Raw genomic sequence first — 24,064 nt, 5'->3', positions numbered from 1 at the left:
GGGCATGGTCGATTACGGATTCAGTCGGATTTTTGGTTCGAGTCAGTTTTTAACAACACTAGTTTGTACTATAGTTTAATAAAAGAAACTTTATAAATTTAATTTAATTTAATTTTCCAATAAATATTTTTTGGCATAATAATAAAAAGTTGAGCCATGTAAAAGAAAGAAAGAAAGAAAGAGAGAGAAAGTACAGGAGTCCTAATGAAATAATGAATATAGTGATGGACAGCCGGACAGGTGTGCAAGAGATGAGTGACCTATTAAACTTGAGGAACAAGAGCACACAGTACTACTCGTATTCAATACGGAGTACTCGAACTTTTTGACTTGTCACACTTACCGAAGCTCTCTAATTTCTCTAAATCCTCCATAGTTAACCACTTTCATCTTCTTCCAAATTGTTAAATCACTCTAATTTCTTCCAAATTTTGACTGCATGATTTTAATTTTGGTAAGCTGAATTTATTTTACTTGTTCATTTCTCTTGATTCTTGATTGATATTGCCATATTGGTATGGTTTAAGCTTTACTTCTTACTTACCTCTCTCTCTTTTCTAGAGTTTTAGGCACGAAAATGGAAATACCACTGAAGAAGAAGAAGAAGAAGAAGATGAAGGATTGCGACAGTGGAGAAGAAGATAGAATCAGCAATTTGCCAGATAACATTCTCGTTTCCATTATCTCTCTCCTTCCGGTGGATTCCGCCGCCCGTACCTCGGTATTATCCAACCGATGGAAACCTCTCTGGACCCAAATTACTCAACTATCTTTCCCACCACCACTCGCTTCCGGCGACGATTTAAGGTACGACAGGCTACTTTATTACGCCAAAACCCTAAATCACATTCTCTCCAAACTTGTCTCTCCCAAACTTTACATCTTTAAGCTTGATTTCTCCTCTAAGTTGTCGAAATTCGTGAATAAATATAAAGATCAAGTAATTTTCCGTTTACTGAATCCATGGATTAAAAAAATCTGTTTAAAAAACCCTGAGGTAATTCAAATAACTTTCCAACTTTCCCCTTCCAAGTTCCAACCAAAACAAGTTATTCTACATTCCTACTTGTTTACTGGAGACTCAATCGCTTGAGATTGTTGAATTGTATCCGGAATTCGACTTTAACCGTGATTTACAGGTTAGTGCTGGATTATCATTCATTGATCTTCCTAAGTTAAAAAAACTGACATTGTCCCTCAACGACTCTCATCATGCTCTGATATCTTCCCCTCTGTTTAAGTCTTGCCCTTTGTTGGAGGATTTGTATTTGTGCCTAAATTTCAAAGAGGCTCATGATGTTATTGATATATTCGCCCAGCGCTTAGTGATAAAAATCATTGAAAACAACATAAAGGTCACCGGCAGTTGTAAATTTGTGATCGATTCCCCGTGGTTAGAATATTATGAAATTCGGGATGCATTACGTTTTTATCACTTTGTTAGTGAAATGCATAATCTACAACAAGTGAGAATTTCGATCGCTGGGGAATACTTCAATTGCGAGGAATATGATTATATTCATCATATATTGGGGTTATGTCGAGGTATTTGTTGGACTAGGTCACTTGTTTTGGAAAACGCTGGTTCTACTTGTCACCTATTCGAATGAATATATCTGTAATTTGGATTCCAAGCCGCTAATATTCCATAATTTGTCTCACATTAGGTTTTCCTCAGGCATTGATGATTTAGAACGCGAACAATTACGTCTACCTAGTTGTTTGTTAACTAACATTAGGAGGGTAGAATTCCATGTAGCCGGGGATGAATTTGAGATTGTTTTGCTTCAACTTATTTTGGCCAATTCCCCGAGTTTGGAATTCATTGGCGATTGTTACGACATAGGCGAGTTACAGACTGAGTTTGATTTATGCATGAAGGTATTTGGTTTTCCAAATATTTCAAAATGTATTGTTAAATTTTCTGGGCGTTTGATGACAACTACAAGCAACGATTTCAAAGATGGGGTTCTTTCTTGCCAAATCAAAGCCAATCAATGTTGAATCATCTCTATTACTCAGGTATATTTCTGATTCTATTGATCATCTTTTTTCTTTTCTCTTTTCTCTTTTCTCTTTTATCTTTTGTGTTACATACCCTGTATTGGCCTCCTTAATTGTGAAAATATCGTGTGCGGAATCTCCTCCCGTGTATGCTGATATGCGAAGATGATGATTTCGAAATAATGTTCAACCAGAAGCCCAATCTTTTGTATTTATACCTTATGAAATACAGAGATGATAATTTTGTTTTTGTCATTTTTTCTTCTTCCATGAACCCTATTTTGTATACTTAGAGCTTATATAAACTGAGCTTTCATGGGTTGAATTAAACATAAATATTCTACGAGTAGTAATAAGATGAAGCTATTAGGGAAATGAAATCTCAGCTTGTCCTGTTGTGAAAACTGGTTAATTTAAGGATTCATTCATGTCTTTGATTAATGTTCTTGTTTTATTTAGATACAAAACATATGCTAAATTACTCTTAATATTCCACTTTCAAATACATTCAGTGCTTCTTTTGATTAACATGGGAATTATATATTCCCATTGAAAGTTGAATCTCAAGGGAAGTTATTTCAGGTGAAAGGACAGAAACATCATTGCTTGCAAGTAAGATTGGAGTACAACGGTTGGTTTCAGACTTCGGAAGATGTTGAGGATCAAATTACACTTTTCTAGAACTGTTCTATGCTTATAATAAAAAGTTTTAGTTTCAGGAAATTGATAATGCTGTCTTTCATGGATAATTTGCAGAACCATCATTTTATATGGCTAATTTGTTGAGTGTTTCCTATAATTGGCCTTTTAATTGTTGAAGCTTGTGTAGTAATATGGTATGGCATATGAATGATTAGTTTCTCGTTCATGGTGTTCTCTAGCTCTTGATACTATTTCATGTATCGTTTATTCGAGTCACCTAATTGTGCTATCAAGTGTTTATTGGTGTCGATAATGTTGCCATATCGGATTATCTTGCTAAATACACTTTGACAAGAGTATAATACTGCCAGCTAAATACTCATGTCTGCATATATTTTTTTCTTGATGTTGCTGTGAAATGGATGAGAAACAAGTCTCATCTTTTTCTTCTTTTATTTACCATGTTTTAGATTTTATTTACCATGTTTTAGATGAAGCCGACCAAAGAAATTTTTACGTAATCCACGACCCATCATGTATTGTGTCTCTTTTTTTTGGCACAAACTACAACTCGACCCACCCTAACTTAACTGAGGTGACACATGACCCACTAAACCCACCCTGATCCACCCAACCCGCCACGTTGGGCATCTCTACCGGTAAGATAAGTTGTGACTTGTGGGAGGGGGGTAAAACATTATTTGATAATTATCCAAGCCCATACTATACAAGCCCAAAATGCAAGGTGGACAATGTGACACAACTAGTAAATCGCTAACTGTTGTACCCAAAAACGACGCGTTCATATTGTTTGTTCATTTTTGTCGACTGTTTGTTCTTTTTTATTGTACTGTTTGTTCATTCTTTTTGTACTGTTTGTTCTTTCATGTTGTTTTTTAAATTCATCATCAAATTTTCATAATTGTTGTATTTTTTGGAATTTTATGTTATTTTTTATATTGTTTGTTCTTTCTTGTTTATTTGTTTGTTTATAATAATCATATGGTTAATGTTCATAATTAAACTCTTCATTAATCTTTTATTCTTTCTTTTTTGTATTGTTTGTTCTTTCTTGTTGTACTGTTTGTTCTTTCTTGTTGTTTTTTAAACTCATTCATCAAACTTATTGTTGTATTGTTTGTTCTTTCATGTTGGCTTTAAAATTCATCATAAAATTGTTCATAATTGTTGTACTGTTTGTTCTTTTTTCTGGAATTTTATGTTCCTTTTTATATTGTATGTTCTTTTTTGTTGAATTATTTGTTCTTTCTTTTTTATTTGTTTCTTCACAATAAATATATGGTTAATGTTCATAATGAAATTGTTAACTTCATTGGTCTTTTATGTTTTTACAAGCGCCTATATTGTTTATTTCCAAATAAATAAATAAATATTCATTCCAAATAAATAAATAAATGTTCATTTCCGAAATAGTAAATGTTCATTTTTGTAGTTTATTTCCAAATAAATAAATAAATGTTCATTTCCAAAATAGTAAATGTTCATTCCAAATAAATAAATAAATGTTCATTTCCGAAATAGTAAATGTTCATTTTTGTACCAGTATATTAATGTTAATTTTAAACAAGACAAAACTACATCGTTTTGGATGGGGAACAGGCAGCTTTGGCCGTACCCGGGTATAGCCAAAAATTTGCGTTAGTTCCCCGCTTCTTAATGGCCCAACCTGTTGGCTCGATCCAACCTAGCCCGCTTTGGCCCAAGAAGTTCACCTCAATTATGTGAATTTGGGCATGAGATTTTTATAGTAAAAACGCCTGACATGAATTTTGTTTGTTTGAGAATAAATGAATAATGGTCGCATATATTTGTACTGTATTACTTTAGGACGTAAAGAAGAAAATTGTACTCCATAATTGTTTGTAATAACTGTACTATTTTATTTCTACTAAGGTTTAGGCAGAGTCGAAAACTACTCCCTCCATCCCAATTTAATTAATTGCCGCACTAAAATTTTTACGGAGTTTTATGCGATAAATTATTGTAGGCTTATCCATTATGATTTAATAGAAAAGTAGGTATAGTGGAAGATTAGTGAAAGAATTTTTAATTGAATATAAGAGGATGTGGGATCATAATTTAGGGTAGCGAAAAGAGAGATAAAAAAATATTAGTGGATTCATGCAATAAAAGGACATGTGACAATTAAATTGGGATGGATGTAAATAGAAAGTATGACAATTAAATTGGGACAGATGGAGTATTTTATCTTGACATATTCTATTTCTTGATGTTTAAATTCTTTTATCAAGTTGCCTAAAATGGTAATACTCTCTAAAATCTTTACTGATAATTAGTAAGGGGCATTAAGTCATTAACCTATTATGTCGGGTTGGCCCGGTTGGGTCTGTTCGGGCAGTTTGGAATGGAGGTTCCGCTAGCCCCACTTCTTAAGGTGTCTAACCTGTTACCATGGCCGAAATAGCTAGAGGAAAGAGAAGGCAATTGGTCATTTTAGTGTGGGTGTTAACTGGCTTACTGTAACCCCAAATAGCTACCTTAAGCTAGGAAAAGACAACAGCTTTTCTGCACATTGAAATATCACAAAATGTAATCCTTACAAACATATTGGTGTGGTTTCAAATGACAAAAGTTGTTTATCCCTCCAAAGAGCTTAACGAGTGGAGTATCTACCAATTACAATCAGCTCAAAAGGTGGAACCGTTGAATCCAAAAAAAGGTCGCTGCAACGAAATGTGAATACCCAAAGTTAGCTACAGATGCAGTATACAGTCAAATGCAACAGAAAGCGTACACAAACTTATCTAAACTTCAGATGTATACACCATTTAGAAGCAAACAACACAGCATGAGCCATGAGGTGAAAAACAATAGGCGGAAACTTGACTAGTATTTCATCACCATATAGATTATGCCAGATCTTCCATAAAATATCCGTATTTCTAATTTATCCAGTATACTTCTTTTTTACCAGCAAAAAGTTTCTTCTGTTACAAAAGATAAATTCAATATGCAGATCTTTCCTATGGACAGGCATCCATAACAGCAACAACCCTGGATACGTGAGCTAGGATAAGGTTTGTTCTCTTAAAAAGGTGGAGGTTTTGGGGTGAGGAATGTGATTGCTTGGAACAAGATGGCTGTCTGGAATCAGGCTTGGAATATTGCCACAAAATCAGATAACCTCAGGGTTAAATGGAGTCGTGCAGTCAATATAAAAGACGGAATTTGGTAGGACTATAAGGATCCTTCCTATGTTAGCTGGGTTAGGAAGCATATCTGTAAAGCTAGAGAAGAGTTGAGGAGCTCCTTGGGGATGTATGGATGGGCTTGCCTATGTTTAGTAATGCTAAAGTTTATTCCCAACTGGTTGTGCCAAGTCAGACCTAACAAACATATTAGTGTGGTTTCAAATGACAACAGCTGTTTATCCCTCCAAATTAAGAGCTTAGCAAGTATCTACCAGTTACGATCAGCTTAAAAGGTGGAACCGTTGAATCCAACAAAGGGTCGCTGCAATGAGATGTGAATACCCTAAGTTAGCTACAGATGCAATATACAATAAATTGCAGCAAAATGGTTGACATTTGGTAAGAAACACAGAGCGTACACAAACTCATCTAAAGATCAGATGTATAACCCTTTAGAAGCATAAAAGATAGCATGAGGTGAAAACAATAGGCAAAACCTTAACTAGTATATCATCACCATATAGATTATGCCAGATTTTTTGGAATTTAGACTTCGACATTAACGAAACAAATGACAAAGATCGGATATGGTGGCAGTCTCACAGGGATTAAAGTCATTAGACAACAAGATCAAATTTCGAGATCAACTCAAGGGCATGAGTGAAGTAAGGCCAAGTTTTAGTAAGAATATTAGTTTCACTTCTAGACTTGATTCCTAGTTATATTTCCCGTTAGCAACGGGGGTTATATAACAGGCTTTGAACTGAGGTTAAGACTAACTGTATTGGGCCCTCTACAGTCATTGTTAATGGTGATATCTAAACATGGATGATGTTATCTTCTTGATCTCTTTGTGTGACCAAAGCGTACAGGTTATCAGTTGACTCAAACGAGCTGATTTCATTCCAAAACTTGCCCAGGTGACACCTTTTTCCTCTTAAAACTTCATTTATCATGTGAGGAAAGAGTAATTTTTGCTTCAAGAAGGGGGCCATAAAGCCAGGTCTCCGAAATACAAATGCTAATTAATGTGACAGAAGAGGGGATATAGATGTTAAGGACGACCATTCAGTTGAGATGGAAATTTCATGACTTCTAGAAAACATATGCAAAACAGGCCGAATTTGAGATATGTGCGCTGCTTTTCTTGTATAGCTCATTTTAGCCAGGAAAAGAAAGGGATTGGTTTATGAAACACATGATAGCATAATGAATGCTTCCCAGTTTCCAGGGTCCTTCTTTTGGTACATTGTAGGACTATTTCACATGGTTTACGTGTACCTGGTAAATAACGTGCTACATTGCAAGGCTTAGCTGGGGGATGTCTCGCTTTAAAATATGATCTCTTCCCTATTAAAGTTTGGTGTTCAAGAAACTTGTCATTTGCTGCTGGTAATTTGCAGCTTGTGAACTCTGTGTGTTTCTCAGTATCAATGTGTCTTAGGCACAAATCTTCTTACCAAAAGCAGTGCTTAAAATAGCTACATTAGATCTGCAGATCTTTCCTATGGACAGGCATCCATAACAGCAACATCCCTGGATATGTGAGTTGGGATAAGGTTTGTTCTCCTAAGAAAGGTGGAGATGTTAGGGTGAGGAGTGTAAATGCTTGGAACAGGTAGCTGTTTGGAAGCAGGCTTGGAATATTGCTACAAAATCTGACCTCTGGGTTAAATGGGTTCGTGTTCAGGTTAAAGGATAATTTTTGGAAGGACTATAGGGCTCCTTCCCTATTGCTGGCTGGGCTTGGAAGCATATTTGTAAAGCTAAAAAAATAGGTGAGGAGCTCCTTGTGGAAAGTAAAGATGGGCTTTCCTATGATCAGTATTGCTAGATTTTATTTCCAACTGGTTGTGCCAAGTCAGAACCTACTTGGTGCAAGCTGGTATGGGATCATTTTAACTGTCCTAAACACAAGTTCATAGCTACGGTGGCTATATATGAGAGACTCCGGATTCAGGCTGTTACAATTGAATATCAGAAGCTGTCGGGATAGGGCCACAGAAGAGTACGAAGCTCCAAATTCAGAAAACAAGTTGTTGTCCCTGCTGCAATGGTGCAACACTTTACAGGATATGGATGGAGAGGAAGTATGCTTTGTGGAACTGGGGAATTTCTACTGGTTTTTGTTGTCTGAAATTTGTTGTATTTTCTGAAGGTCTTCTGTTGTTTAGTGGAGGTGTTTTCCACTTTCTTCCCTTTTAATTATAATTTTGGCTACTCGCCCAATAAAAATGTGTACATTTGGACCTTCCCAGACGCTGCGTTAAATAGACAAACCCTTATTCACAAAAACAGGATTTACATAGTATCAGTGGAAACCTAGTAAACAATAGACCTGAATAGTGAATGACCCACCCTGATAGCAACACAAACAAAACCCGAGCTCAAACCCGAGCCAAATAGCTCATTACCTGAATGAACCCAAAACACCAAAGTGACTGATACGGAGTACTAAACAACCAAATTCTGCTAAAAAGCACAACCCAAATCTATAAACAGGCATGCTTCATCAAAATGGCCTCATAAAAGGCCAATGCATCATCAATATCTACCAAGCAAACAACATAAAAAGTTCACATTTTAATTCAACTTTCCAACATAAGTTGCCTCCAAACGAATTACACCCTAATCATCCCATTCAATCCATTAATCAACTACAAGAACTAAACACAACATTTCTCCACCTTTGTTATACACCCTAGCACTAAAAGTGAATTTTGAAATGAGCAAAAATCATCAAAACTTCAAAAGAGTAAAAATGATGACAATATCTCAGCCTTGCATAGAACTAAAAGTGGATTTTGAAATGAGCAAAAATCATCAAATGAGTAAAAATCATGATATTATCTCAGCCGTGCATAGAACTAAAAGTGGATTAATAAAGATGTAGTAAAATTGATACCTGCGCATCATAAAATTTAATGTAGAATCTGGAACTGTCAATAGAAAGCTTAGTTTGGAGAATTTCAGCAATAATAGAACTTAATTTTCCATTAACGGAAGGACTAAGTCCTCCAATTGAGATCAATTCTCCATACGCAGCTGCTTCTTCTGTACCCGCAAATGCAATTGGAACTCCTCCGTTTAACAACACCATCACATACTTCAATCAATCAAATAGTACAATTATTTCAATCAGAACTGCTAAATTAATTATACTCCGACCGGGGAAATAAAGAGTAGTAGGGATAGAGAGAGAAGTTACAGATTCGGGTTTGCCAATGGTTTTGGCAACAGCTTTGGTAGCATCCTTGAGAATATCTGAGGCGATAACGGCATCCACTGGAACATTCGTGAACAGATTTAAGGTAGGCATGTTCTTCTTTAACTACCTGCAAAAACCTCAGTTTGGGGGGAACCCCTGTTAAATCTTTAGTCCAAATGCCAAAATGCACAGGGTAAGCCGGTATGCAGATAATGTATCAGCAAAAATTTATGGTCCCAAATCCCCCTTTCGGAGAGTCCAGCTGTGCAGATTGCTTGCATACGGACACGGACACGGACACGGACACGGACACGGATACGGATACGGACGCATAGCACAGTTCTAATATAACACCGAGTAGCATCATTGCATAATAAAAGTTGATCAAGAATTTAAAAGTCAAATTAAGGGACGTTCAAGATATGTGGAAATATTGCTTATGAACAAGTACGGTCAAAACTTGTTGTTAAGATAATAAACAACATTGAACAAAAATCTTAAGCTCTTTAAGTAAATGATTCAAGTTCTAAGAACTTGTTGCTCGACTAGTTCAAGTTCATGTTTGTGAATAACTCGTTTAAGTTTTTTTCGTAAGATTGTTTTTTACCAATTAAACTCCTATAAAGCTTATTTGAACTCGCATTTTTTTTGACATTTTACGAACTAACTTCGGTATCTTTGTGCATCTATTACAAGAAATTAAACTTTTATAACATGAAGTATAAACTATTTCGTCAAATGTAGTGAAAGATTGGCCATAGTTTCTTTCTATATTGAAAAAATATAGTAATAAATCAAATTTAATTGATGCATAGGAACTCAAAGTAAGTTTATATTTAAACTCGAGCTAAAACTCAAGGCACATTTAGGCCCTTGCGCTATCAAATTCAACTAAATGAAACTAAGAACAGTACAAAAACAAAAGCACATGTATTTCCCAAAAACTGGCCGAAAATTAAAGTTACTTTTATTGCTCTCTACAAAGTTGTAACAAATTGGAACTTGCAAATTTAAAGAATGGCTCCTATGTCTCTGAAGTCTATTGTATGTTCAAATAACTAAAAGGTTTAAAGAGTATCGAAAAGAAAAAGAAAAAGAAAAAGAAAAAAAGCAAATGCTGAATCAGCAACCCTAAGCTCCTGCGACTCCTCCTTCCTTCTGAGAATATATCAGTCAATTCAAGACTGAATATCTAATTCCTTAGCTAGGCTCTGGTGGCACAAGCTTCAGACTACGCATCCACTCACAGAAGCTTGGATCATCAAAATGAATAAAACTGCTTTTCAACTTGGCTCTCTGTTCTGTATTCAATGTCCGGAGTTGTGGGAATCTTGCTTCCTGCGAAAAAATGTTCAAGAAATCACAATTTGTACTAGTACAATGGAGGCTAGAAGGTTAATAATTATGAACAGCTAAGTGACACAAATCAACAATTAAACACATCACAGCCGAGAGCTAAATTAAAGTGGCGTGTGTCACAGAATTGGTTTGAAAAAGCACGAGGCTGTACAAGGCAAAAAGAATTTGCTAGGCATGAGGGAAACGCGTAATTTTAGCCTTTTAAAATAATATTTTGCAATAACATAATTTAATTATTTATGCAAATTAATGTGGTCATACCATTACCGTCCTACCGTTTACATTTTTACATCTCCATAGTACCAATGTGCCTTTATTTGAAATCTTAGTAGGAGGTATAATTAAAGATATATGGATAAGTTCAAATTTAATCTTATCACCTTCAGAAATAAACATACCTCCATTATTTTGGGACACTTAAGAAAAAATATGGCCTATTAATTTGGACAGAGTAAAATAGTTTTCAAGGAGTGGTTTCGAAGGAATAAGAGCAATAGATGGAGGAATGGGAAGAACCGGAAAAAAAAAAAAGAAAAAAAGAAAAAAAAAAAAAAAAAAGAGCACCCACCTGTTCATAAGCTGGATCCTTGTGAGCTGGTATTAGCCGAGAAACAAAGTATCGTGCTTGAGAGGTCCCTTCCTGTAAAAGATTGTAAAATAATTTAGCTTTTTCACCAATTCCCTGAAGTATGGAGGGGTTCTACAGGAGGAAAACCGTAAGGAAGTCAACAACAGAAGCAGAAGAAAAAGTGTAACCTTAAATGCAAGGATGCGTGGAGCTGGAAATCTTGATTCACTGAGCTCCTCAGCCAGTGTTCTACAAGCTGCTAACGCTGCAGCACAGTTAATTTCTTGAGCAGAAAGCTCGGCACCCTGGAAATAAAAATTTAACAAGGAACTCATTAACGAACTGCATATTAGAAGGTAAGTTTTCTGAAAAGGATGTGAATTTATCTAGGTCATTTTATAAATTCAAAAAAATATTACTCCATAAATGCCACTCTACAAAGTCAACGGGATTTCAACTCAGTTTGATTTTTTCATAATGTGTGAAAATTGTTAAAAGAACTTATTTCTTGGATTAGATGTACTACTATTGAAAGATAAAACTTCGTTCTCTAGCTAACAATACTCTGCTTTCTTTCATTTATATCTTAGTACCAAGCAAATTCTAAGATAGTATTCGGTATTCCTCAACAGCACAAGCCATTGGTTCTGGCTACCTAACCTCATCATTGTACGCTCACTTGTTAAAAATCAAACACACAATATACGCCACGGTTATGCAGGCAAAAACAACTGGTTAAGAGCAATGGTCAATAGATGGCTCCTAAAGTCAATGAGGATCAATGCAGTGTTGAAGTGAGAGAGCTAGTTTCTGGGAAGTTCGGCGATGGATGTGGTAGGAAAATGTTTATGTACATTTCAAGGCTTAGCTTGTCCATACCAGAAATGCAGGTTTTTCTTCTTTTGACTAAATAAAAATACACAGGGTTTTGTAAAGTTGAAGGCTTGAGCTTCATTATATGTATTTCTAGTCTTTCTTGGACATTGCAGGTGACACTATGAGGTATATTTCATCCCTTTGTATACGGGTGACGCGCACTTGTGTTTTCAACAGAAGCATGCATGTTCGCATACAGACAGACGTACATGCATGGGTGTGGCACTGTGGCTATGAACATGAGAAAATTTATATGCGATCACTACGGTATACACATGCACAATTTATATGCGATCACTACGATATGCACGTGCACAAATTCCAAGATAGCACCTTAGATCCTGGAAAGCCTAAGAAAACATATCATTCTAACAGAAAATAAAAGCATTGCCTCTTTCGATTTCAGTAATAGTCTTCAACAAAATTTCATATAAGAGCTAATTCCTGAATTAATATAAACTACACAGGCTCTTAATAAACTACACAGGCTCCCAAACTTGTCCTATTAATAAAATTGTATGAAAACCTGATACTCCGTAATAAATACTTATCCTTGACCATAAAACCCTAGTAATCAACATGCACACATAATGGACAAAATTATGCTAAGAAAACCTCTAAAGAGATCAGCATACAACATCATACAGCATGTTTGACAAGAAACCAACATTGAAGGAAGTGAAAAAGCTTACCAACCAAATGAAGATATCTGTACCATGATCTAGGACAACAGCAGTATCTGACTGCATGGCTAAATCATAAGCTGGCAACTCCTCAAAGGTGCCCCCTTCTCGATGCATTAAACATCGAGGTGCAACCATTCGCAAAGAAAGGTCAAAAGATGCATCTAGAAATAAGTTTCTCAACACGGATCTCTCATCTTCATGACCAACGATGTTTCCGAGCAATGGACCTCTTCTAAGATGGAACAAGTGCTCTGGCAACGAAGAAAGCTCTTTTGGGAACTTATAGAGCTTAGATTTAGGAACTGGTGAACCAAACTTCAAAGATATATCTTTCACTCTTTCATCTATTGTTGAACGCATGTTAACTGCTTCAGGGGCAGTTTTTGCTCGCAGAAGAGTCCTCTTGGCAATCAGAACTGCAGCCACATCATCTTGAACACTGTCAAGATAGGCTGACACACTATCAACAGTAGGCAATCTCACAGTGATGACTCTAGTGATATCAGCTGTATAAACATTTGAATATTGCATAGAAAATTGAAAAAATACATGTTCTGCCTTTATGTCTCTTTTGGTTTCCATGAAAACTGAAAAGCATTGTGTTTCTTCAACACTTAGCATCTGAACTGAGACAGAGGCATCATTCTTAAAATTTTCATGTGAATCCGTGGGGGCTTCCTCACCAGGACCAACAACTTGACTGATGAGCATATCACCAGGAACACGTATTTCCAACAAACCATGAGAACCTGCTGCCCTACTGGACGCTCTCTGCAAATTTACACCAAACACTTCTCCAAAGTCGTCATGAAGGATAAGAACACCGCCAGAGGCTCGTGACAGGGGTTGCAGAACAGGGACTCTGACAGGGCATGTTCCAGCACACATAATATCTACAACTGTATGTTGTCGGTGAGCTTCTTTGCCTAAATGTTCCATCCACTTCGTTGCAGTTTTTTCAAGATATGCATAGTTTGGATGACTAAAGGAATGAGGAAGTGCTCCAGGGCCAAAAGTATTCGGTCCAGCAGCACAAACTATTAACCTACTCTTACCCCCAGGCCTCTTAACCATGCCTCGGGACAAATCAGCAGATGGCCCTTGAATAATTGCAAGTGCAACTTCCACTGCAGTACCCAAACAGCGGTCTCTTGCAGTCTCTGGAATGTTTTCCTTGAAGGGTCTGAATGAGGAAAAGATGGTATGTGCTACAGCAAGTGTAGCATGCACAGGAGACAAGTAAATGCCTGTCCCATAAATCAATGCTCTTAAACTGTCCTCACTAGGTGACTTGTCCCCGGGAAGCACATCAGCAGATGCAGTAGATTCCTCACAAAAATCATATACAGATACAGTTCGGCCATATGAAACAATTCCTATTCTAGTCGTTGGGGGGAGCGAGTCAACAAAAGCATGAAGAGAACTTTGTAAATGCTGAAGGTGTGGCTCATCTAAGCACTCGTCGATGACAAGAACAACGGGAGCAGATGTTCTAGAATCCGAAACAGGAACAAAACCCGATAATCGATTTCCAGTTTGGACATAATCAACCACAAGAGAGGATAATTCAGGAAAGCTACGAAGCTCTTCCTTGCTTGGTGCTACATATTCACCATCACTCCCATTCAAATTACGACAAACAACACATTGCCACTGCCCTGAAGTTGGTAAAACGTTACAATATGGATTTGGATAAGCCCCACAACTTTGGCAACGATGAGAATCACGCTGAATTACTTGTGGACCTTGCCCAATCTCTCTCCCAGGCGAAACCAACGCCCCAAACCCCATACTCGGCACATTTGCTTGCTTCTTCTGCTTCAATATCTAACATAAACCAAAATGACACAATAACATCAAGAAAGCAACACCCTAAAACAAAGTAGAGCCCATATATGTACAATGACATATCAATTCGCCCCCTAACCCACATATTGAATCAAACCAAGCAATAAGAAAGAAATGGATGTCAGATTACAGACCAATTGAAACAGATCAGGGCAATTAAACTCAGTAAATCAAATACAATGCACCAATTCAAGAAAAACAGGAAATAAGTAAGAACAACACATAATAACTTTTAGAAAAAGAAATTACCTTGTGAGCAGAAAAGTGTACAAGGGGGGCAATGGATTCAAAAGAAAGATCAAACGGAGCATTTTGAGAAGAATAACTGGGAGGAGAAGAGGGGGGCAAAGTAGACGAAGAAGAAGAAGGTGGGGTTGTTGAAATTGGTGGTGGGAAAGCCACGGCAACCGGTTGCGGAGAAGCAGGGGATGTTCGGAATGGCACGGCGGCGGGTCTGAGAGGCGAAGTGAACACGGGCGGCCCAGGCGGTGTACTTAGCTGTGGTGAAGGAGAAGACGATGATGCACTCGCCGCGGCCATCTGCTGCTGCTGCACCATTAACGTTGGAGGAAATCTTGGTGGGGTGGCTACTAATTTCTCCGATTTGGTGGCTGATTCTGGTAAATTCGCCATAGTTGCTGCTTTTATCCAACAATTACAACCAAAACTCACAATAAGAAGCAAACCCCTTTATCTGGGGGGCAAAGCATTGAGCAAATTCAAGTAGTAGATCTCAAAATTTGGGATTCGGAACCCTAAAATTTCTCCAAGAACCCTAATTTTTAAAAATCAATGGACGAAATGGAAGAAATTATGATCCAAGATCTTTGCATCGGAGATCAGGCGCTCAATAGCTGAAATTCCGACCTAAAACCAATGTAATTTTGGGGAATTACAAGCTAAATTGAGTAGAATATTGAAAGAATTGGTGAAATTGCAGGAGCAGCAATAATCATTGATAATATTAGAATTGGGGATGAATTCAAGGGCTGCCTGTCAAACTTTCCAGTTGTAAGAACCGGGAAATCTGAGAGGCGGAAGTCAGCCAAGTGGTGCTAAAAAAAGTCAAGGGAGCCTTAAAAATGGTAAGAACTAAGAAGGCTTGTCTGAGACTGAAAGAGAGGCGAAGTTCACAATTCAGTCAAGTACTGAAGTGGACCAAAAGTCTAACTAATTGACCAAGTGACCATACTTGAGAACTGGCTTCATTGTTTGCCCAAATGGGCCATACAGCAAGACATTGGGCCATCTTGGGTTGGGCTCGGCTCATGCGTGATGATATCCCCACGAGGCCGCAACAAACCGAATAGTACTTAGGGCTTTTTTTCTTCGTCTGTTTTGGTATGATTTTTCTAATTTATCGTTTGATCTAGTCTGATTATCCTGGTCTGGTTGTGTCTTGTCTAAATGTTTTCTGTGAGTAAGTTTTTACTATTTTTGATCCGGTCTAAATTTTTCTTAGCTGGTCTGATTTTAACAAAAATCCTACCCCTTTAAATAGCAAGGAGTGCCTTCTAAACTCCCCTTAAGAATAGTGGAATTACTTCCACACCCTTGAATTCCTTCCCGATTTATTGCCCTGCCATTCGCTTTTCCTTGCACACATGACCGGCCAACTGTCTGTTTTTCATTAAAACATATGATCTATGTGCCCCCCTTCCCTGTCTTGGTTCTCCTGCGTCCTTCTGCTCCCCCTTCCTGTGCAATGACCTAATCTTCCATACTAATCTTTCTCGATTTTCCCTCTCCATCTTTCATTTGTCTTCGACAAATTTTATCAGCTCCTCTATCTTTTATGTCTCTCCTTCGAGACTTTGGAGGATAACGCCCAAAAGACTTTGATTGTTGCGCCTAAGAAGTGATCAACTTCGGCAACCTTGGGTTATGTGTGAAAGCTATTATCTGGCTCCCTTTTGTTGTGTGAAACCTATTATTAGTATGTCAAATTAGTATGTGGGAAAGCTAAGTATTAGAAAAACTGTGTATGTCGGTGATATGCATAACGCCTTTTGCAAGCAACCCATGTTAATGTTGCATTGCTTATTTTGAACTACATTAATTATGCGGTGGGGGTTTTTGTAGAGGAACATGAAAGGCTTGAATTTTCATGTTCCTAACAAATATCCATTGCACCATTTGCTTACCTATGTAATAGAAAACACTGTGGAACCCACGTCATGTAAGTGCCTACATCTTTCTTTCGTCTATTAAATCCATGTTTGCAAATGTTTACATGTAATAGGATTTTAAAACTACATCATGTAACTACTCCCTCCGTCCCAGAATAGTTGTTACACTCTCTTGGGCACGCAGTTTAATGCGATTAGTAATAGTGTGGTTATCAATTGTTATTTTTATTGAAAAAGTAGATGTGATAGGAGTTAGTTGGGTTTTTTTTAATTGAATGAGAGAGGGCGTGGGGACAAAAAAAATTAGTGGGAAGAGAGACAATATAATAATTGTGGGGTCATTCCTAATTTAGAAGTGTAACAACTAATCAGGGACAGACGAAAAAGGAAAATGTAACAACTCATCTGGGACGGAGGGAGTACTATGTTTTATTCTTTATTTTATAAATCTACCAAATAATTAAAGGAAGGGATTGTGGGTTGTGATTTGGACATTATTTACATCGGTGATTTTTATATCTTGGGGGACCGTGCGCGATAGCGCACGGTCCAACAACTAGTAAGTAATAAACAATAAGAATAGGTTGAAAAATAAAAGTCTTAGTGTAGCATTGCTTACAGAATTACAAGACGTCCCACGAGGTTCCCTACTTGTGATAGAATTGGATATGCATCATTAGGGTCGTGAGAAGGAAAAAACTAAAAACCGAAAATGTGGGAAGCTGAATAAAAAAGCATAACATAAAGAAAATGTCAAAATTACCGGTTTTGGTTTGACACTTTTAAAATTTCAAAAACCGAGCCGACCGAATATTACTTGTATATTGGTAAAATAAATTTATGTTAACAAATACGGAGTTACAATAACAAAATGCAGTTACAACAATTTAAATGTACTCTGTATTTATTTACTTGCATTAAGAATTAATTTAATTTACTATTCTTTTTTGAGCCTTCGAATTCAAGGTCAATGTTTACTTACATTGTATAGTGCCTTTTGCGATGACTAGTTGTTGCTCCACGTGCTATCAATCTATCACGTGTGGTACGTTCTCCGAATAACAAAAAACTATTTTCTCAAATGCGATGTGAACAAAGAGTGCTATCACGTGCTGTATGTTCTCCGAATAACAAAAAAAAACTATTTTCTCAAATGCTATGTGAACAAAGAGCCATAGTTCTTTTATGGTAAATGCTAGAAAGGTCGACTACCTCGTTAATACGGAATATTGGATTTACGCACAATAGATGATAAGAAAGCATAATTAACTACATGGTCTAGGCGCCACTAATAATTCGAAATAGATTAGCGTACTAGAAGGTGTAGTGGGTATTTCCTACGAGTATAAGATTTCAACTCTTCCATGTCCCTTCAAAGAAAAAAAAACCACCACATGAGTTAATGTACATAGCACATCCAGGTTCATTGGAGCTTAGATCCGACTAAATCAGGATTCGACCCGTGTCACACACCTTGCTTATAGTGGGCGAGTCTCCATCAAAATTTTCTGTACACAGCAAGATTCAAACCCGACACCGTCCTTTAGCGACATCAAGTTATTTACCACTTGAGCCAACATTATATCCGTCCCAGGTGAGTTAATATTATGGTTGATTTTTTTGGAATTTTCAGGTCCACAACAAAACCAACAATTTCAAAAATCAAAGGTTTCAATTTCCCTAGAAAAAGAAGATTAAGTGCTGCGTTTCGTGGAATGAGTTGAATGATTATATCCATGCAGCATCATGAGTCGACTTCATGAGTGGGAGAAGCTTAAACATTACTGTAAATTAAAGCAATTGAGTATATATTGCCTAATGCCTATCCGGCTATCCCTATCCCCTATTGCTTCTTTAACGTTTTGATCGAGCCTTTAAAAAATCAACAAGTATTAGATAAATGTAACGAGTACTTGTAAAAAAACAGATTACTCAAAGAGTCAAGAATCAAGATATGAATAAAAACTAGTATGATACAAGTTAAAATGATCAAGTACTCATAATTTGGACACCAAGTACTAAAAGGTTTTGTAGTACTTTTTCTTTTCTACCCTAAAAGTTACGTAGTAATCTCTCCGTCTCAAAATTATAGTCATGTATGTATTTTAATGGGTGTCCTATAATTAGAATTTTGTTTCTTTATTCGAATAAAAAATACTTTTCATATTACCCTCATTTGATACCACACAAAAAAAAATGCATTGAAAACCTCCTCATGTACTATATTCCATTTCCCCGTGTATTTCATTCCTTTTTACAAGTACTATATTCTACTTTCTCATACAAATTTATCATCAATGTACTATATTTCAATTTCCCACACACTATATTTCACTTTTCTTAAAATCTGTGTTTTTAGTTAAACAAGACTATAATTTTAGGACGGATGGAGTACTGCTTAAAAAAGAATGTACTTTCCACTAATTTTCTTATTAGTATTGTTTCTATTGTAATACTCTCTCCGTCTCTTTTTGTTTTTTACGTTTTCCTTTTTTGGTATTTCAAAATGTTCTTTACATTTCCTTTTATATTATCACATAAATGACTTATTATTCTATCAAAATTTGTATCCAATTAAATTCATTGGGACATTAAAATTTTCACACTTTTTCATTGGGACATTAAATTTTTCTCATTTCCCAATATCAGAATTTTGATAAAAGTGAAAACATTATAAATAAACGTAATTTATCTTGTTTAAATAAAAGAATTGAGGAATCTCGATGAAAATTAATTAATCGTTAAAACGTGTGAAAAATACCAAACGTAAAAAACAAAAAGAGACGGAGGAAGTACGAAGTACTACGAGAAAATAAGATAAGGGAGTTGTAGGTGTTAGTAAATTCCAATTGATCGACGTACTTAATATTTAAAAAACAGCCCAATAAAACTTTTTTGTCTGAATAAGCCGCAAGCAAATTACAAATTGAGAGAGAGTGTGTTTGGATGTGTGATTTATCGTACACATGTCCTTAGTCTTAATTATTAGGCGCGCAAAAACCTCATTCATACGCCTACTAATTGATCCATTCTCAAGCTTAATGCAACTTATGGAGCTCGATTTTGTGACCTCCACATCATTCAAGTCACAAGTTGCGTAAGAGCATCAATTGTAACCCACTCTTAACCCCCTCTTAAAGAGAGAGAAAATTTAAGAGTTACCTCTTAAAAAATATGAGTTAACTCTTAGCTACCTCTTATTTAGAGGTTGATTGAGACTTCCTCTAAATAAGAGGTAGCTCTTAAAAATAATAGGGGGGTGAGGTGGATGGTTGTGGGGAAAATGTGCATGCTTTTGATATTTTTGTTTTTTTTTTAATAGAAAATACATGTAAAAGTTGTTTAAGAGGGAGTAAATAAGAGATAGTTATTTTTTAGATTTTTGATAGATAACTCTTATTAAGAGAGGGTGATGAGGTGGATGAAGAGAGAGATTAAGAGTGGGTAAATAAGAGGTACCCTTACAATTGATGCTCTAAGTTTCTTGCCAACTTGTACTTGTTATTGAACTTATGCATTACTTGGGTAGACAATTGCACTATTCAAACTAATATGTTGACCTTTTTCAACGGACACGTCAATACCGAAGACATAAATCTCTTAGTACTACCTCCGTTTCAGAAAGTTCTTTACGCTTTGGAAAATGTGTCCAAAGTATAAAAACTTTGACCGTAAATTCTCACAATTATATACATAAAAACGTTACATGTAAGATCTTGTTAGATTGGTCTCGGAATGTATTTTCAAAATATCAAATTTTTATAATTTTTTCACATACGAAATTGGATATATTAGTAGTTAAATATTGCATTGGAGTCCGTGAAAATAGTAACTGTAAAGATTTTTTTGAAACGGAGGTAGTATTAGATTTCATTCTCCAATAAAAGGAATGAGACATTTCAAAGCTCCTTAATACCATTTCACATGATATGGTTCAAAAAATCAAAGGAATTCCTATCTCTCAACTTGACATAAACGACACCCCTATATGGGGGCTCACGAATTCGGGTGTTTTCTCTGTTAAATCAATAACCTGGTTAGCTCAGGATATCCCAAATAATCAACCCCAATGGGAATCTCGTTGCATTTGGAAATTGGAACTCCCACCAAGGATCCAGATCTTCCTCTGGCAAACTTGCGACAAAAGTCTCCCTACTCGGGACAATATCTTTAGAAGGAATATTTTTCCTTTTGATGTTTGTCCTCTTTGTGACACTTACATTGAAACTATTAATCACTTTTTTTATCAGTGTCCAACTGCATAACAGGTTTGGACACTCGATAATACTAAAACTTGGTTAGAGTTCGCTAACCCTCACCATAACTTTTTTAATACCATTATGTATCTAAAAAACTTCCAAACAACTCTTTGTAAATTTTTATTTAATGTTTGGGCTCTATGGATAGAAAGAAATGAATGCATTTTTAACAATGGTTATTTTAATACTCATAGAGTTTTCTTTAAGGCTAGTATAGCCCATAAAGAATGGCAACTTCAACTTATATCAACCTGCATCAATTTAAGGGCACCTCTTTCACTTCACTCGCACACAAACACTACAGTAACCACACTCCTCATATTCAAGTTCGATGGTATCCTCCTCCACCGGGTACGTTCAAGCTCAATTTTGACGGATACGGATCGTGCAAAACTTCATCAGCAACAACAGAATTTATTATTCGCAACAACAATGGCGCCTCGGTCAGTGCCCACATTCACAATCTGGGCATTACACATGCTTTCATGGCAGAAACAATTGTGCTCTTCACAAAGGACTCCAAGAAGCAAGACGCCTCAACATGCATCAAGTATATTAGTATTGGAGGAGACAATTTGATGGTCATTAACGCAGTGAACAGAAGCGTGAAAGCTTCACTTCATTATTCAAGATATCAAGAATATTCTCACCTTCTTCGACAATTGGGATATTAAGCACGTCTACCAAGAAGCTAATCGAGCAGTGGATTGGATCGCAAATGTTGGTCACTAAATTAGCAACACCATGAGTATAGAATCTTATAATAGTCCCCAACTACTTTACATTTTAGACAGTAATTACTTAGGAGTAACCCTAGTGTAGTAGTGTGGAAGGACTCCGGGCTAATGTACTACGTACTCCTTTTACCAAAAGCAAGAAAAAGAACTGCGTCGGTATTGCGCCCTTATACATGACATGTAGCTACGGTAGGTGTATCCATTATATCTCAATCATCGAATTTCAACATTTGAATACTTGAGTGGCTTAGACAAATAGACAATAAAAGTAGAAAAGCAACAAGATTTGTTTTTAAAAATGTGGTTGCCAATACAACATTATATAGATACGCAACACTTGTTCAATAGTATTTGAATCTTCTTGTATCATGCATGCATGTATGATGGAAGATGACTCCTCACCAAAGCGTTTGTTTTATGTCCTACGCTTTGGCCTTTCCATTCCAACTTGAAACCCTTTTACATTAATCGCATCCAAGTTGAAGCCTACACACTACCCATCTCAACGTCTTCCACCATAATAATACATTAATATTCCACTTTTGTCTTCTTATTTTTCATTCATCTTACCTTTTTTTCTCACTCTGTTAAGAATAAAATACACATTTGACTCGAGACTAATTGTTCCACATAAAATAAGAGGGAGAATGATTAACATATGAAATTGATGAGCTACTATATCTATTACCAGTTGGTTTATAATACTCCATATCAGACTTATATGTAATTTGACTCTCCTACGACGATCTATCTAAAAAGGTTGCCACTAAACTTCAAGCCTCGCTTCAACCTCCAAGGCTCCAACCTAAGAATACTTGCTCTAACCTAGCCATTATGTTGAGTACTCATGAATAGTTAGTAGCTAGTGCCTAGTACTAGGAGGTATTCGATTGGTCATCTATTCATATCACTTCAATTCAATTCATGTCAATTAACGTAACTGTTAATATTCGATAAATCAGTATCCATTACAGATTAACTTTAAATCAAGTCGGTCATTTTAATTTGGAATGATTTATGTTTGAAGGCGGATAAGTTCTTACAAGCAACGTCTTATCCTAAAGATATGCATGGAGTAGAACACGAAGAATAATTTAAAATGCATCAAATAATTACCCATTTTTGTAGCTACAATAAAGTTTCTATAATAGTAGTTGTCACGATCATCATGGCTAGAAGCCTAGAACTCTCATTTAATATTGTAAATGTAAAAGTAGTTTAATATAGGCATAGATTCGGAATCTCTCCCTTGAAAAGTTAACGATGTCTTATTAAATATTCCTATGCATGTTTGGTGTAATTTCACTTAGCACAAGGAATCAAACATATATTAAATTGTTGTTATCTTTCTTTCGATTGTCACTATGTGAAACAATTATACTCGGCAGTCGGCACAATTTCAATGGAAAGAAGAAACCGTCACTTTGAAACAATGAAACGTTAATGTTGTTAAAAGTTTGAGAAAAACTAGTAGTTACTACTATAACATACGAAGTCCTAGGGAGTATCTAGCTAGGGATGGCAGTGGTAATGGACCCGACCCGGATCCGTTTTTAGCGGATCTGAATCCTCAATTTTTGGACCCGACGGATCCGGGTAGGATCTGGATTATTGGTTTTAAAAACGGATCTGGATCGGGTCCTAAGTCATTACCCGGATCCGGATCCGTTTACCCATTTTTATAAAAATTAAAATTAAAATATAAAAATAAAGACTTAAGATTTGTAGCATTATTGAAGTTTGTTGAACTTTTAATATTATTTATGTTGGATTTGTTAAATTTGATTTTAGTGAATGCTTGTATGGACAAATAGTGTTGTTATTGAAGTTTAATTAAACTATGTTTTAAGGTTAAAATGAAAATTAGGGTCGTTTGATGAAAAAATAAGTTAGGATCCATTTTGGATCCGTTTTGGACCCGGATCCGTAGGATCCGTCGGATCTGGATCTGGATCCTCAATTTCATTACCCAACGGATCCGGATAGGATCTGGATCCTTGCCTAAAAAACGGATCTGGATCTGGATCCTAGAGACCGGTCCAGATCCTACCCGTTGCCATCCCTATATCTAGCTCTATCGATAACTACCCGTTACTTAAACCATTATCCTATTAAACACTTCTAAATTTCCTAATTAGCCGGTTTGCTCTAGTTAAAGAGTTACATGCTACCTAAAAATGCTATCACCAAACATGGCACTGAGCTTATTAATTTCTTTTCATCTAGAGCTTTTGTTTACGACTAAATGACTTCTTAAAGCACATAATTTCATAATCAATCACCGAGATAAACTCGGCCTAATGGAAAGGTCAACATTTTTTCAACCTAAAGGTTGGCCTATTGGGGTTTCAATTCCATTACAGGCACTTTGAGGGTGTGGATTCAGAATGAGCACTCTTGCATATTAGCGACAAGAGTGATGGTCGATGGCCGATCGGGGGTGTTTGCGTATGCACAACAGGCACAATAGGGATCGACAACAAGAATGTATCAGTTTTGGGAAGACTTTGTTGAGTCTTGAAAAACTTAAAAATGAGCAACAACACACAAATAACTAAGCAAATACAACTTTTAA

At 36.3% G+C, this 24,064-nt stretch overlaps 3 protein-coding genes across 4 annotated transcripts; 1 reads left to right on the top strand and 2 right to left on the bottom strand.

The window, feature by feature from the left end:
* Nucleotides 1-254: 254 nt before the first annotated feature.
* On the top strand, nucleotides 255-2,259 carry LOC130469131 (putative F-box/FBD/LRR-repeat protein At5g56810). The gene is made up of 3 exons (XM_056838097.1): nucleotides 255-454; nucleotides 562-807; nucleotides 1,668-2,259. The coding sequence occupies exons 2-3, from the start codon at nucleotides 578-580 to the stop codon at nucleotides 2,002-2,004; spliced, it is 567 nt and encodes a 188-aa protein (XP_056694075.1). The 5' UTR covers nucleotides 255-454; nucleotides 562-577; the 3' UTR covers nucleotides 2,005-2,259.
* Nucleotides 2,260-5,172: 2,913 nt separating this feature from the next.
* Nucleotides 5,173-9,234, bottom strand: LOC110786692 (uncharacterized). Of its 2 annotated transcripts, XM_021991260.2 has the most exons (4): nucleotides 9,028-9,234; nucleotides 8,725-8,925; nucleotides 6,092-6,141; nucleotides 5,173-5,351 (listed from the first exon to the last, which is right to left on the bottom strand). In XM_021991260.2, exons 1-3 carry the CDS (start codon nucleotides 9,136-9,138, stop codon nucleotides 6,106-6,108), a joined length of 348 nt encoding a protein of 115 aa, XP_021846952.1. In that variant the 5' UTR covers nucleotides 9,139-9,234; the 3' UTR covers nucleotides 5,173-5,351; nucleotides 6,092-6,105. The 2 variants fall into 2 exon arrangements, with proteins under 2 accessions (XP_021846952.1, XP_021846951.1); XM_021991259.2 differs by lacking the exon at nucleotides 6,092-6,141 and having other exon boundaries at nucleotides 9,028-9,230.
* Nucleotides 9,235-9,960: 726 nt separating this feature from the next.
* Nucleotides 9,961-15,518, bottom strand: LOC110786691 (protein transport protein SEC23 A). The gene is made up of 5 exons (XM_021991258.2): nucleotides 14,614-15,518; nucleotides 12,523-14,343; nucleotides 11,143-11,259; nucleotides 10,955-11,026; nucleotides 9,961-10,365 (listed from the first exon to the last, which is right to left on the bottom strand). Exons 1-5 carry the CDS (start codon nucleotides 14,995-14,997, stop codon nucleotides 10,228-10,230), a joined length of 2,532 nt encoding a protein of 843 aa, XP_021846950.1. The 5' UTR covers nucleotides 14,998-15,518; the 3' UTR covers nucleotides 9,961-10,227.
* Between the last annotated feature and the right edge of the window lie 8,546 nt (nucleotides 15,519-24,064).

The sequence above is a fragment of the Spinacia oleracea genome, chromosome 1, assembly GCF_020520425.1.
Source record: "Spinacia oleracea cultivar Varoflay chromosome 1, BTI_SOV_V1, whole genome shotgun sequence".
Lineage (NCBI taxonomy): Eukaryota > Viridiplantae > Streptophyta > Magnoliopsida > Caryophyllales > Amaranthaceae > Spinacia > Spinacia oleracea.
This window is presented reverse-complemented; position numbering and strand designations above follow the sequence as displayed.